Source organism: Ammospiza caudacuta, chromosome Z, assembly GCF_027887145.1.
Source record: "Ammospiza caudacuta isolate bAmmCau1 chromosome Z, bAmmCau1.pri, whole genome shotgun sequence".
In the NCBI taxonomy this organism is placed as follows: Eukaryota; Metazoa; Chordata; class Aves; order Passeriformes; family Passerellidae; genus Ammospiza; species Ammospiza caudacuta.
The window spans coordinates 50226511-50240511 of NC_080632.1; the positions used below are offsets into that span (position 1 = coordinate 50226511).

At 39.0% G+C, this 14001-nt stretch overlaps 1 protein-coding gene across 1 annotated transcript in view; it reads left to right on the forward strand.

The window, feature by feature from the left end:
- Positions 1-2637: 2637 nt before the first annotated feature.
- Positions 2638-14001, forward strand: part of PDE4D (phosphodiesterase 4D) — a 348137-nt gene continuing 336773 nt past the window's right edge. Inside the window, exon 1 of the mRNA XM_058824292.1 lies at positions 2638-3002. Coding sequence (XP_058680275.1) covers positions 2638-3002 — 365 coding nt within the window. The remainder of the gene's footprint in view (positions 3003-14001) is intronic.

Consider the following 14001-nt stretch of genomic DNA (forward strand, 5'->3'; position numbering starts at 1 on the left):
TATGCCAAAGTGGCTGCCGGCAGTGGATGAATGGGAATGCTGGGAACCCAGAAGAGGCTACCAGGATGGCCCAAGGGCACATGACAGTGATGAGTGCTTGAGGGGACAGCTTGCTGGGTCTGGTGTGGAGGAGGTAAGAGGCAATCTAAAGGCAGCCTGCAGCTATGGGAAGATTAGTTGAAAAAGACAGCAAATTTAAGGTCTTGTCAGTGGCGGCATGCTGTTTAACAAGGGGCAAGGTCCCCTGATTGGGAGGTTCAGATTGAACATCAGGAAAATTGTCTTCATTAGGGATGTGGCGAAGCATCATAGCAGGTCATCCACAGAGGCTGGTGAATTTCTGTTGAAGGGCTTAGAGATTCAGAGAAAGCTGTGGCTGATGTGATCTGGTATTGATGATAACCCATTGTGAGCTTGAGGTTAGATTGGACAACCTTATGAAGGCCCTTCTAAATGGCAGTTCTGTGATTCTGTGCAATTATAGCGCAATTGATCACAGAAGTTTTGTCTAATTTTAAGGTAGAGGGAACTATCAAATGTGAAATACAGTCCCCTTGCAACATTCCTCTGGAGGTCAACAAGGATAAAAAGTTATTTCTCTTCTCTGAGTTTTTCACAGAACTGCATCCTATATGCCTATATTCAGTGATGAAATTATCCCATGTTACATTTTGGGCATAATTCTCTCCTGTTGTCTGACTTGAGTCTATCTCTTTTCATTGCCCCATTTTTGTCTCCTGTACATGCTGTCAAAACTGCCACAGCCTGACACAGCTGGGAAAATGGTAGCATTTAAGATGTCTGGCTTGGAAATAGTCTTAGATATCTGGATAAAAAGCAGGAGAATTAGAACTTGACAAATGTGAGCTCAAGTCCAAGTTTCCTTCAATGGAAGTACTACTTTTGCTCTTTTCTGGTAATAATAATATATATTACAATTTATTATTTTCTTGGGGATTTTTGCTGAAATGAACAGTTTTTAGGGCAGGTGAGAAGACCTGAAGGGATGGTGATTACCAGGATTATCTATGAACTCATGGCTCAAAGAAACACAGGCTGAGAGTTTTGTCCAACAAAATCTTGTATGTATGAGTTTGGAGGGTGAGTCTTAATTTTAGGAGCACTGTATATTTAGAAAGGAAGGCTGATTTTTAGATGGGAGATGGGAAAAAAAAGTACATCAACACATTAAAGAATTTTCATAAGTGTACTTTTGCATTAATAAAAAATTAAGTTCAGAGAGAGATTTATGAGAATTAAGATGATTGCAGACCTCTGAAGGAAAGGGAAAAGGATTGGCAAGACCAATTTTATGATTGAGGAAGTAGAAGTTGTGCATGAAGCTAATCAGAACAATCTAATGAGTAGATGAACACTGATTAGAAGAAAATGTATGTTTTGGTAAAGATACTGTAGGAGAGACATTTTTGCAATGCTTTCTTAGTACTGATTAGTACTGCTTAGTACTGATACTCTGGCAAACAGAATAGAAAGACCAAGCAAATTCATATTAATAGTTTTCAAATGAACACTTGCATGTGTCCTTTTCATATTTTATCAGGAGGGTGGAGATTATAATTTTGCTCTGAATAACAACTGCTATATTTTAGAATATTACCATACAGAACAAATATAATTTTTTTTTTAAAAAGGTAACTTAATAAAATTGAATTCCCTTCCAGTGTGACTTATTGGTTGTATATGGGCACAAAAAAATTTAAAATGTAAAACTAATTAAAAAGATCTCTTTAGTACGAAGTGCCTCTTCTGTAGATTTTAACTTTAAATAATTTTTTCCCGCGGCAGTTACAAAGTCCTGAAGCTAGTGGTATGTCATATAAAAGCTGCTCTGTAGCAGTAGGCTCAGCATCGCTATAATTAAACCTTCCTCGCCTTGATTTGCAGCCAGCCTTACTCCTTGCAGGGAGGGAGCTTACTCATCAGCGAAGACAAGACCAGGGGAAGGTTTCAAGTTGGGAAACACGATTTCTGAACCTGATGTGGACTGGAAGCACGATATAGGAAATAAGGAGTGGCGGGAAGGGGAATTTAAGTAGTGAGAACCCATTTTTAACCCACCTCAAAGTTCTCGGTGAACAGGGACGCGAGCAACTTTGCCACCTGCTGTCGCCCGGCAGCGAGAGTCCCTCCGGAGGGAGGCCTGTCCGGCCAGCAGCCGCGGCCCCAGGGCGGGAGACGGGCGCCTCAGGAGGGGCGGGCTGCAGCACCAGCGGCACTGACCCCCTCCGCATTCACTCCCGGTCCCATGCCCACCCCCGCGCCCTATCGGCATCCTCATCGCGCACTCTCCCACATCCCAGCGCACTCTGCCCCCAACCACTGCCCCCTGTCGGGTCTACTTTCCGTCGCCCCGGCTCCAGCCTGGCTTTAAATATTTCCGAGCGGGATGCCAGCCCCTCCTCTCCTCCTCCTCCTCCTCCCCCTCTCCCCGCCTCCCCTCCCGCGGAGCAGTCAAGACCCGGCGGCGCGGCTGCCCCAGTCGCTCCCACAGCCGGGCGAGGGGTGGCGCGGCAGGAGCTGTCCAACTTTTCAGCACAGTTTCCTCGCCGCTGCCCGCAGGAAGGCGGCAGCCGCCGCCCCTGCCCGCCCGCCCGGCGCGGCCCGACCGCCGGCAGCATGGAGGCGGAGAGCAGCAGCGGCTTGTCCGCGATGCCCAGCGGCAGCGACGGGGGCAACGACGGTAGCGGGGGTCTCAAAGCCCCGAAGCATCTGTGGCGGCAAGATCAGCACTACCCACCGCAGCTGCGACAGCACCAGTTCCTCCAGCACCAGCAGCACCCCGGGCAGCAGCCACCGTCTCCCGTGTCGCGGGGCCGCTGCCTGGCCGGGGCTCGCGTCAGGCACCGTGGCTACTCCGACACGGAGCGGTACCTCTACTGCCAAGCCATGGACCGCGCCTCCTACGCCGTGGAGACCGGCCACCGGCCCGGCTTGAAAAAATCGCGAATGTCCTGGCCCTCCTCCTTCCAGGGACTCAGACGGTAGGAGAGGGCTTGGCCCAGCGCTCCGGCCGCGCGTGTGGGGGGTGCGGCGGAGGAGCGCCGCTCCCGGCCGCGGGGACGGGATTCAGTGGCGGCCGCTGAGGGGTGGGCACCGCGGGACCCCCGTCCGACCGGCCTCCCTTCCCCCGGCGGCAAGGATAAGGAACGGGCACCCTGCGGTTGCGGAGGCTCCGAAAGGGAGGTGGGCTCGGGGTGCGCAGCCGTGCTGGGGACCCGGACGCCGGGCTGGGACGCTGCAAGGAACCCCCGGTCTGGGCTCGTCTGAAGCGGGCGTGACCGGGGCACGGGCGGCGCCGCGTCGTCCCGTACACGCCTGTCTGTGGGTGGAAAAGCGGCCACGAAACACGTGGGTGGGAGCGGGACGGCGTCTGTGCCGGCACGGAGCCGTGAGCGGGGCGGGCAGCGGGGCCGCGCTTCCCTGCGCCCGGCGCCGCTCCGCTGCCTCCCCGGCTGCCCCTCCTCGCTCGAGCTGCCCGCGCTCCCCGGGAACCTTCAGCGCTGCTGCCGAGCGGGAAGGACGCGATTCGTGTGATGTTTTCACAAAGTTAAAATAATGAGAGTTCTGGGGGGTGGGAGACAGTCTGGCAAATCCAGGGTTAGGGTCCTGTTAGTTTGAATGGGCTTAGTTGAGAAAATAGGCTAATGGTTTCTTAGCCAGAGGGAGGACTCCGTCATCTACTAGTCTATTGTTCCGCTTTAAATGAGCTGTGGATTTATTTTTCACTGTGTAGCTTACCAATGCCTCTTTTACCCTTGATGGCTGTAACAGGCATCTGTTTTAAAATCAGATTCTCTGTCAAAATCAGAAAGATGTTGAATCTGAAGAATCAATTTATTATTCGGACTTCAAATTTAGTAGCTGGAAGCACTTCCTTTTAGTAGAGAGACACACGCTTGCGCTTGAATTTTAAGCAGACATTGTGAATAAAGGATTTATGGAGAGAATGGTGGGCAGAGAGACAATACTTGATACTGAGGGACTCTGTAGATTTTTGATTTCCTGGATAATCAGATTTTTATAGCGTGATATGCTTGATGAATAAATAATAGAATCCTTTCTCAATGAAGATTGCTTTGTGTGTTTCTGTGGTGCACACCGCATTCTTTATTATGGAGCCTTGACCATAAATCTGAAAAAGACATACTTGAGTATACTCTTGCAGTGTTAGCTCTGTTTCTGCCTAACAGTAACTTCATGTCAACTTCATATATAATTAAGAAATAAAGAGATCCAGCAATTGTAAACTAGAACTGTATTTTCAAATAAGTAATCTTTAAATATGTCTTTTAATATCTTTGGTTTCCACACAGCCATTCTGTTGCTGCACATTTGTATCCCTTCTGTGAACTCATTCTTGTGTGAAGTTAATGATGTTAAATTTTTCCACCATGTAAGATTGGAAAGAAAAAATAATAAGATTCAAAAATTAACAAATGGTCAATTTAAAGCTTTTTTCAATACATTCCTGTTTCTTTTATATAAAAAAAACCCTCTAGGGGTCTAGTATTTTCGACCTTTAAGACTTTCTGTTTGTAATGGCAAAAAAGCTTAATTTTTATATATCATAATTGTTGCCTTGAATATATTCAGCATTATTCCATAAGTGAGTAGTTATTGAGGGGGTACTAAGTCAAGGTGGAAAGGGAGAGTACACATACTATTTCTTCTATTAGGATTTCAGGGCCATTTTAAATTACAATTTATATGACACCTGTTTAAATGGGAATTGAATTAAGACTTCAATATGAAAAGTATTTTTGTTTTTTAAATCTTCATTCTATTTCTATTCTATTAGCATAAAAATGTTGTTTTGACATGACATGCTGCTTAACTGACGTCACTGAATTTTATTTTAATTTTATGGGATTAGTAAAAATGCTTCAGATGTGCTTCCCTTTTGGAAGTAGTAAAGCAAAGAAGAGTGAAGAAGTTCAATATAATTCACCATCAAATTACTTTCTTAGAATAAAGTCTTGCAGTAAAACATCTTGAATGAAGAAAACAACTATAGTATGTAAACACAAAGTGAACGGTAACAAATTGCTTTACAAATAAAATGAAGAAATATCCAAAAAAGGGTGGTCTTTCCAGGACTTTAATTTCAAGGTTTCTGTCAATTGCTACTTCCCCTCCCCCCCTTTTTTTGCATAAAAAGCAAAGAAAAATATCTTCTATTTATACATCTTCTTATTCTTGTAAAAGCAATGACTTGCAAAAACCTCCAATATTTTTGTGAAAGACACCTGTCCTTTTAGAAGTATTGCAGTTCCCTTTTCGTATTTAGACATTTTTATACTTCTCCCCTATTTAAACTGTTTTCAAAAGAACATTCCTCCAATGGATTCCTTTCCTCTGGATTTATTGTGGTGTAAGGAGACAAGCTTGTATTTGAGAAGACTTCAAATTTCTCTAAATATGGTGGGTAAAACTGTCTAGAACTGGGGAAAATTGCATATGAAAGTATGGAAGATGCATCAAAAGATAGGGGTAGTATAATACCCTGATGTCTCAAATGTAAAAAAATTACATCTGTGTAATTGTTTTTCCTGAATTTATTTTGTTTCACTCTACACATGTCGCATTTCTGAAAACCTCAATGAAAACCATAAAGGACACTTAATAAACCAAATATACAACTTTGAAGTATTTTCTCTTTTAAGTTTAGTAGAGAACTTAAAAGTATGTAACAGTTGTATTTTTCAAAAGAAATGAGAAGGAGAAATTACATATGTTACTATTTGAGTTAGAACTGACTAGTACATCTTTATTATTCAAATTGAAGAGAACTAACATTTAAAAGGCAAAATCAGCTAGCAAAGATTCGAAACTGAATTAGTTGAAAAACGCTATGTACTTGTAGTTTGTGATACTAACACTGCTTATAATCACTCCAATGCTTTCTCTGTCTCTTCATAACCATCACTAACTTTGCACTCAACTTATTTGGAACAGTGCTGTAGCTCCTTCAAGGAATACAGCAGCATTTCATTATACAGAAGGATGTGTCAGGACCATCGACTAATGTATTTTGCATAAAAGTCAAGATTATTAGTGCATTTTTAAATTAGAAGGTGTTTTGAATTCATATACACAAGAGCTGCACAAAAACCAGGATAGTCATAGAAGACAACTGGATTATCTGTGATCACAGTTTTTGCCAGTTGTTTACTGTGTGTTCTTGTGCCAGTCATTTAATCTCTCTCTGACAATATTTTTTCTTATGTAAAAGAAAAACAGAAACAGGGTAATTACAGATTCATGCTAAAGTGAATTTTTAGATCACAGAACAAAAAGAACTATGTAATAAAAAACAGTAGTCATGGAACTGAGAAATAAATACTTCAACTCAAATAATTTTCTAGTCAATAACACAAAATACTCAGTGTAATAAATTAAGCTACTGTGGTTATCTTCATAAATTTCAGGTACCTCTTCACGCATGATTAGCACTGTTGTGTGATCTATATACACAGGCTAGTTGTTTAAAGAAAACCCCACCCTGGCATTTTTAAAGGCCATTAGTCATATGTCAATCAAATCGTCTTGCCATATCATTTTCTATGTTCTATTTTTCACTAATGAAATTTCAGACTGAAAAAATTGGAGAACAAATATCATCAGTCCTAATTCCACTAGTCGTGGAATTTCCCAGGATGTTGTATACTTAAAATAAATCTTAGTCTCCTAATTTCTTTTTGTCAGGTTTCCCAGGCAATTATTATTTTACAATATGTCCTCTGTAAATTTTATCTCCAGTGTTGTTTTGGCCTAGGATTTCACAAAAACAACTTTTCATCGGTGTTTAAACATAAACATCCACGCAATGGTGAGGCAACACTAGGTTTTACAATCCAGTAATCCTTGTGTTTGTTCCCTATTGCTGTCTGTTTAAAAAACTAATTTCATAAGTGAAAAAAAGTTTAAAAAACTACTTTCATTAAAATTAGTTGCTGTCAAACAAATCTACTAGCTCTCTTTCAAGTATGGGACCCGGTCTGACCAAGTAGCATTCATTACTTCATTGCTTACATATGAAGATTGTTCTAAAGTACGATTATTTTTCTTGAAGTGTCAGTCTTGTCCTTATACCACCCAATAATAGCTAATAAACCAGAATAACTCTCAAAACTGAATGCAGCATAATATTTCAGTTGCCTAGGGGCTTTATTCTCTATTAGGAGAAGAAGTGAAGTTTATGCATTAGTGTCTTAACTTTCTGAAGTCTGGGATATTGTACACCACTCTAATAATTTAGATGGATTAACTCTTGGACTTTGTAGCTACATATGGAGCTATAGAAAGAACAGCTACTTTGCAAATTTGTTTCATTCTCCAATAAAATGCGCACCTCTTTCCATCCTAGGCCCCATTCCTTCCTCCTGCTTGGTTTGGAAAGCTCCTCTTCATCTATTATATCTTAGCTTCTTCCACACAGACAAAGAAAAAGGAAGAAGAGTGTTTTCCAACTTACAGGCCCATAAATAACACTCTCAGAATTTAGCAGCAGTTTCTAACTTAGAATTTTGTTGTTTACGTGTTTGGCAGTGTATTATTGCTTTGTTTACTACTGCATAGTACTAGCACCCAAGATGTTAAGATAATTGGCATATGGTATCCCTACTTCAGAGACACAAATAAATTTTACATCTTAGTAAACATTATTGGATTACTGTTCTTTTTAATTGTCTGTAGAGATTAATGAAATAAGAATCTCATGTTGTCAATATTTTAAATAAGTGACTATTAAGGGTGTTGTTTTCATGTTTTGAAAGGCTTACATTTTCTGATTGTTAGAGTTGTGTGACCTGAACTATATGAGTAGCATTAATTTTAATGCTGCTGGAACTTGTAAAAATATGAGCTTTTAAAATTCACATATTCAAATATATTTTAATATGAATGTTGCTGAGAATGAATGGTTCAAATTTCTTAATTTAATAAGTATACACCTGATAATCTAACAGGACAATTTCTTCATAATCAAACAGAGAATAATCAAGATTCAAACACTCTTTAAAAAAGATGTGGCTATATGAAGTTCTACTTAAAATTATTAACATAACTGTTTAATATATTCATGTATTTTAAATAGGCCTTAATATAGCAATATTATTTGAGTATTAGTGAAGATGTCCATTGGACACACAAGCTCTTGGTGTCAGGTCAGTGGTGCTCAGCTGATGTTGTAAACGTGTGGAGACAGCTGGTGCGCAGCTGAAGAGTAATTTAGATGGAACTTTTGTGTAAAACACTAAAAGAACCTTAGTAGATTTCTTTTAAAGTCATCTTCAACAGAGTTAAGTAATTCAAACTGCATTGTAGTCTTCCTTTAGAGAAGACTTTGGAGCTAGGAGGGGAACCTGTGAGATTCATGTTAAAACTATGAGTGTGAGCGGAAGCTGGGGACATACATGAAAGCAAGGCAGTACTATTTGGCTCCTAAATAGTTTGTCTCAATGGACAAGTTCCAAGAATTAATTTCTTGCTACTGGAAGGCAAAGGATTAATGAAAAAGAGTGTTGGACAAACATCACTCTGTGTCAGTTGACAGGGTGATCTGAAAGTAGGTTGTCCTTGCCAATGTGAAGAATGTCAATGTTCCTTCCCCATCATCAGTATAAGGTATTCAGCAGATCTAGACGAGATGAGCTTTGAGTTTATTTTCATGAACAAGAATACAGATTATTTCTTAGAACAAGAGGATTGTTTTTGGTAATAGGGTGGTTCTGCCACCATTTCAGGATCAAATCCAAAGCTCTTCTGGTAATCTAAAGAAACTAGATTCAGTAATTAGAAATTAGATATAGTATTGTGTGTTTAGACTGCATATTTAAAGGTGACAAGGTGACAATAACATTTGATAATAGGAATGAAAATGTGCAGATAAGATTTTAAATTCTGTTAATGTTTATTTTGATCCTGTTACCTGCATCTCTTCCTTGATGGGCCTTGAAGGCCCTAAGTTACATATAGCAAGGATTACAGGAGGGAGGCAATAGCTGTCTACTAATAGCAATTACTAACAGCAGTTAGCAGCTAGGACAAGTCCCATATTTTTCATTCTCCAAATTCTTTTCAGAGGTATCTCTCCTATCTCCTGTGTGTTCCTAATGTCTTAGTGTGCCCTCTGTGGAGTTGTCAAACTAACCCTTTAGCTTAGTAGTGTGGCTGCCATTATACCTATGTGCCTGGCTACTTTCAGTCATTTTAAATAGGTCTGTATTACAGTGTTACATGACAGTATTTGTGCCAAAGTTGCAAAGTATCTTTTAGTAAAAGTATCTTCCAGTAAAGAAAAATAACCGCACTCTGATGATAAATAAGACAAATCCACCTGCTCAGTTAACTTAGCACATGCAAACAAATATGAATGGGCCAAAGAGAAATTATGGATATATAGCACTATACAATCATGGAATGATTTTTGTTGGAAAGGACCTCTGTAAGTCACTTGGTCTAGCCATTGCTCAAAGAAGGTCTATTGAGAAAATATTGCCCAGTGCAGTGTTCAGTTCAGGAACACTCCCAGGAAAGGAGGTTCTGCAGTCTCTCTGGACAAACTGCTTCAGGATTTGACTACTCCATCGAAAAATGCTTTTCCACTATCTAGTCAGAATGTGCAGTGCTCTGACTTGGATCTTTTGCTTCACATGATATCACTGTGCACTTCCAAGAGACTCACTCCATCTTCTTTGAATCCATTCTCTGATCAGGGAGGCAGCATAGTTCCCTCGGTGCAGTCTCACAAATGTGTAATAGCAATTTCACAGGTCTACTGGGAAATGTAGTGTTCTTAGTGTTGTTTTCAATGCCATTTATTACATGCACAGCGAGAGGAATGACTGATTCCTTTGGTAGATTAATTTGCATAGACTATCCCCTCACTCTCTCCTTGTCTGGGATCTGTAACATCACTTCTCTCTGACTTCATGGAGAGAGTTCAGCTTCAAGAATACTCAGGAGAAATAAAGACAGGAAAATAGCACTGTGATTTCCAATCAAATAGTTTGTTGAGGACTTTAATATCTCTCAGAGATGTTATGAATATTTCCACTCTTGTTCCTCCTGCCTTGGCCCAGGTGATCTAAGGCCTATACAGCTTCTGACAGGAAAAGTAAGTACGATGGGAATGGTTTTCTCTGGGCCATCCATCCACCCTTCTAATTGCAGAAATTAAAACAATGAAAACCAAACCTCATTCAAAAATCTCTGGTCCAATACTCGAACCTATGCTCTGACTGCTGAGCTTGACTTTCTGTTACCTCCAGTATTCTGAGGTTTCAGTTATGCCATTCTAAGGTTTCGGTTTTCATGACACAATGCCATGAAAATTGGAGATTGCAAACTGGATTTTGAAACCCCAATTACTTTTTTCTTTTTGCCATTGCCATTATAAGCTCTTCCAAAAGACGTTTCAAAATTTGGCCTCCCTGGGAAGAAATTGTTCTTGACTGTGCAGTGTAGAAAACTTGTTATAAGCTTATCTCACAAGAGAAGTCTAGAGGGGGAAAAAAGTGCAAAAATCTACTACATTTGAGGACTTGAAAGTCACTAGAAAATTCAAAATATATGTGATAAGAGCTTAGCTTGGTTTAGTTGTTCCTCCTGGACCAAAGTCTTAGAGCATTGTTAACATGAAAAAGTAGTAGTGTAAAATGAGTGGTTGGTCATATATGAGGGGAGTAATAAAAACCTCAAAACATCCAAGAATTATTTGGATGTATATTTGAACACACACACAAAGACAACTGAAACACATTCAGTCACAGAGAATTAAGTCCAACTCTGTAAATTTGGAGGGGTTCAGTTAATAATAAGTTTTTGTTAAATACAGAGCTCATGAGGCAAAGGTTTATTTTCCACTCTTCTAGGATATGTTATAACAGAGGGGTGAAAATCTCATGTCTGATTCTGGAACTGAGAAACCATTGGATGATCATCACTCAGTTATCACTACAGTTTTTCAGACCTATATTTTGACATGTAGTCACATTTGTGCTTGTTTACATCAGATGATCATAAAAAGTAATGAGAGTCAGAGCAGCTGCTATTCAAATAACCTTTCCTGTGTTTTGGAAAGGTAATTAGTTGTTTGTCTTTGTTTTCAATTATTACCTCTACACTCATAATTTTAGGTTAAACTCATAAACTTCCTCTGTTTTTTTAATTTATTTTTTTCTCTCCACTTAGGAAATTAAATAGCATCAAGTACTGCAAGGCAAAGTTAGGTTCTCAAGAAACAGAATTTTTGTAGAAGTGAAAAGACATGCTACTAGTGAGAAAGTATATGGAGGAAGGATAAACATTCTGTTGAACAGTTTTACTCACTGTTATAATGTCGAATAAAAAATACCACAGATTTGAGGTCCTTTTTTGTGGATGCACTTGTGCGTGCTCTTGTCTCTCTCTCTCTGTCTCTCTCAAACACCTGAGAGAACATAATATAAAACATTAGTTATGTCCTATCCAATGACAGGATAAAGGGTGGCTGGATGTATATATGTGCTCCAGGAACAGATGCTCATATAATTTCCCTCTTTCTACTTACAAACCTTAGATTATCAACAAGTCAATTTCTCTATGCAAGAATGTTCTAGGAAGTTTTAGGCAGGAATGTTCTAGGAATTTTTAGGCATAATCTGTGCTTGGCTGAGAATAAAACCAGTTCACAGTTGAAATAGGTATTTTATATATTTACATTGTTTATATGGTTTCCCATATGTGAGCAGAAAATTGTCTCTGGGATATTTAACATTACAAGAATTACATTAAAAGATCTATATTATTTTCATCAGTGAGTAAGGAATACTTAATAGCATAAAGTACAAATTACTCAGGTGCTTACCTGAATTTCTAATTTCCTTTAGTGTGACTTAAAAAAATGCTAAAGAAATGGATAACATTAACAACTAGTAACACTCTGAGGACACTAAGAAACAAAGATATTGGATAGAAATTGATAGGAGGAAACAGAGCCTACCACTAAATCTTCACTAAAATTGTCTGGCAAGTCTCACCATTTTTTTGGCCAGTGTTCTCACTGACTTCTGTCAGTCTATCTCTGTAGTGATTTGTTGTCTTTCCTTAGGAAATAAATAAATTTGCAGTCGTGCTTCATGACTATAACTAACAGTTGTTAACAATAACTGTTAGTGTGTTCAGCTGGAAAATATAAATTTTCCTAGTGTAACCAACAGAGCAGTTTAGATGTATGGCAGGAGATTGTTCTGAGCAAAGTAGTTTTCCTCCACCTTATACTGCCAGAAACATTACGTGTCATCAGGAGCTAGGTTCCTGTGTTGATCTCCTGAAGCCTATTAGATTTAAGGAAGATTTTGTCTTAGCATTGTATTTTTCTTTTGGAAAGGCTGTACAATATTCAAAGTAACTTTTTGTTAAGGGCATAGCAGACCTTTTATATAGAAATTCTAATACTGGATGCCAAAAAATATCATCTATTTACTGGCTTAGAATCCTAAAGATGAGAGATTTTATAGCTGGAAGAGAGCTCATAGCAGAATCAGCTGTACCTGTTGCAGATATTTTCTTTCTTGCTTGCTTTCTTGCTTTCTCTTGCTTTCTCTTCTTCTTTCTCTCTGTCTCTCTCCCTTTCTCTCTCTATTTTCTCTCCCCCTGTCTCTTTCTCTCTCTTTCATTCCCCTCCTCTCCAGCCCTCCCCCCATTTTTGGTGGTCTAATCTGGTAGTTCCTTTCTTCTACATCCTTCCTATTTTTAACCCATACCTTTCCTTTCATTATGTAACATATCCAAAACTGTTTCAAACCTTTAGCTCTGTGCTGGATGTGCATGAAGCAGAGGCCTAGTCAGATTTTTTTACGCAAGGTATGGCTCATATATTTATCCTAGTTTGATGATTGATTTTTTTTTCCAACAGCATGGAAGTAGTCTATCATAAATGGTTTTTAATGCATAGTTATCTGAAATGCTCTTTAATAAAACTGCTACCTAATGCTGAAGTTCTGCAGTTTCTACCAGCTGTGTTCTTGCAAATACCCAAACAGATATCGAGTACTTTGAGCTTGTGAAACATGAAAAATGCCTATAATCAAAACAGCTTTATTTACATCAAGTAACATGTAGTATAGGGTCTGTAGGAAGCCCTATTAGATTGCTAAAACTTTGATGCAACATTTAGTAGTCTATAAACCTCTAGAAGAAAAGCTTGGAACTTGATAGTCCTATTGAAATAACAGGCAAACATTGATGCTATAGTAGTAGTAGAAGTGTTAGTGTAATATAAGTGCAGGGTAGTATGAAAATAAAATATTGCTTTTGGTTGAGTTTTTTTAATTGAGAAATGCATGCTCAAAGGAAACAATCTAAGGGAGTAAATTGAAGTGCCTCTTTTCTTGGGGTGAAATATAAAGAAAATAATTAAATTATTAATAATGAAATTCTTATGTCTATTTAATAATGTAGCAATATAGCATAATCCAATGAATGGAAACAACTAACTAGTCCTTACATGGATCACTGTCAGAAGCAAAATTATATCAGCAACATTTAAACTGTAAAAGTTCTCTATACACTTGTCCAGAATGAACATTAAATCTTTTTAGACCTATTTAACTTTTAATGAGAGTAAGTGTGGTTGAAAAATTAATGACTAGATCAAGGAAGAAGAAAATTATCAGATATGGCAAATTTTTTTGTATTGTTTTAGAAAACCTTGGTGCCCATAATGCAAATTAAAATAGTTGTTTCTATCTAAATTTAAAGAACCTACCTTTTGTTAAATTTATAGCTGCCCTTAATAAGAGTAAGGAAACGTGATGTGTAATTTGAAACACAGGTCAGAGGAAAAAAACTTAGTTTGAGCTGATGGTAACAAAACTGAAAGAGCTAGGAAATTAAACTGATACAGAAAATTAGACAAATTAGCAGATTGAAACATGCGTGCATTTTCTGTCCTCAAAATATAGGATATTCAGAAATTTTTATGGATACATAAATTGG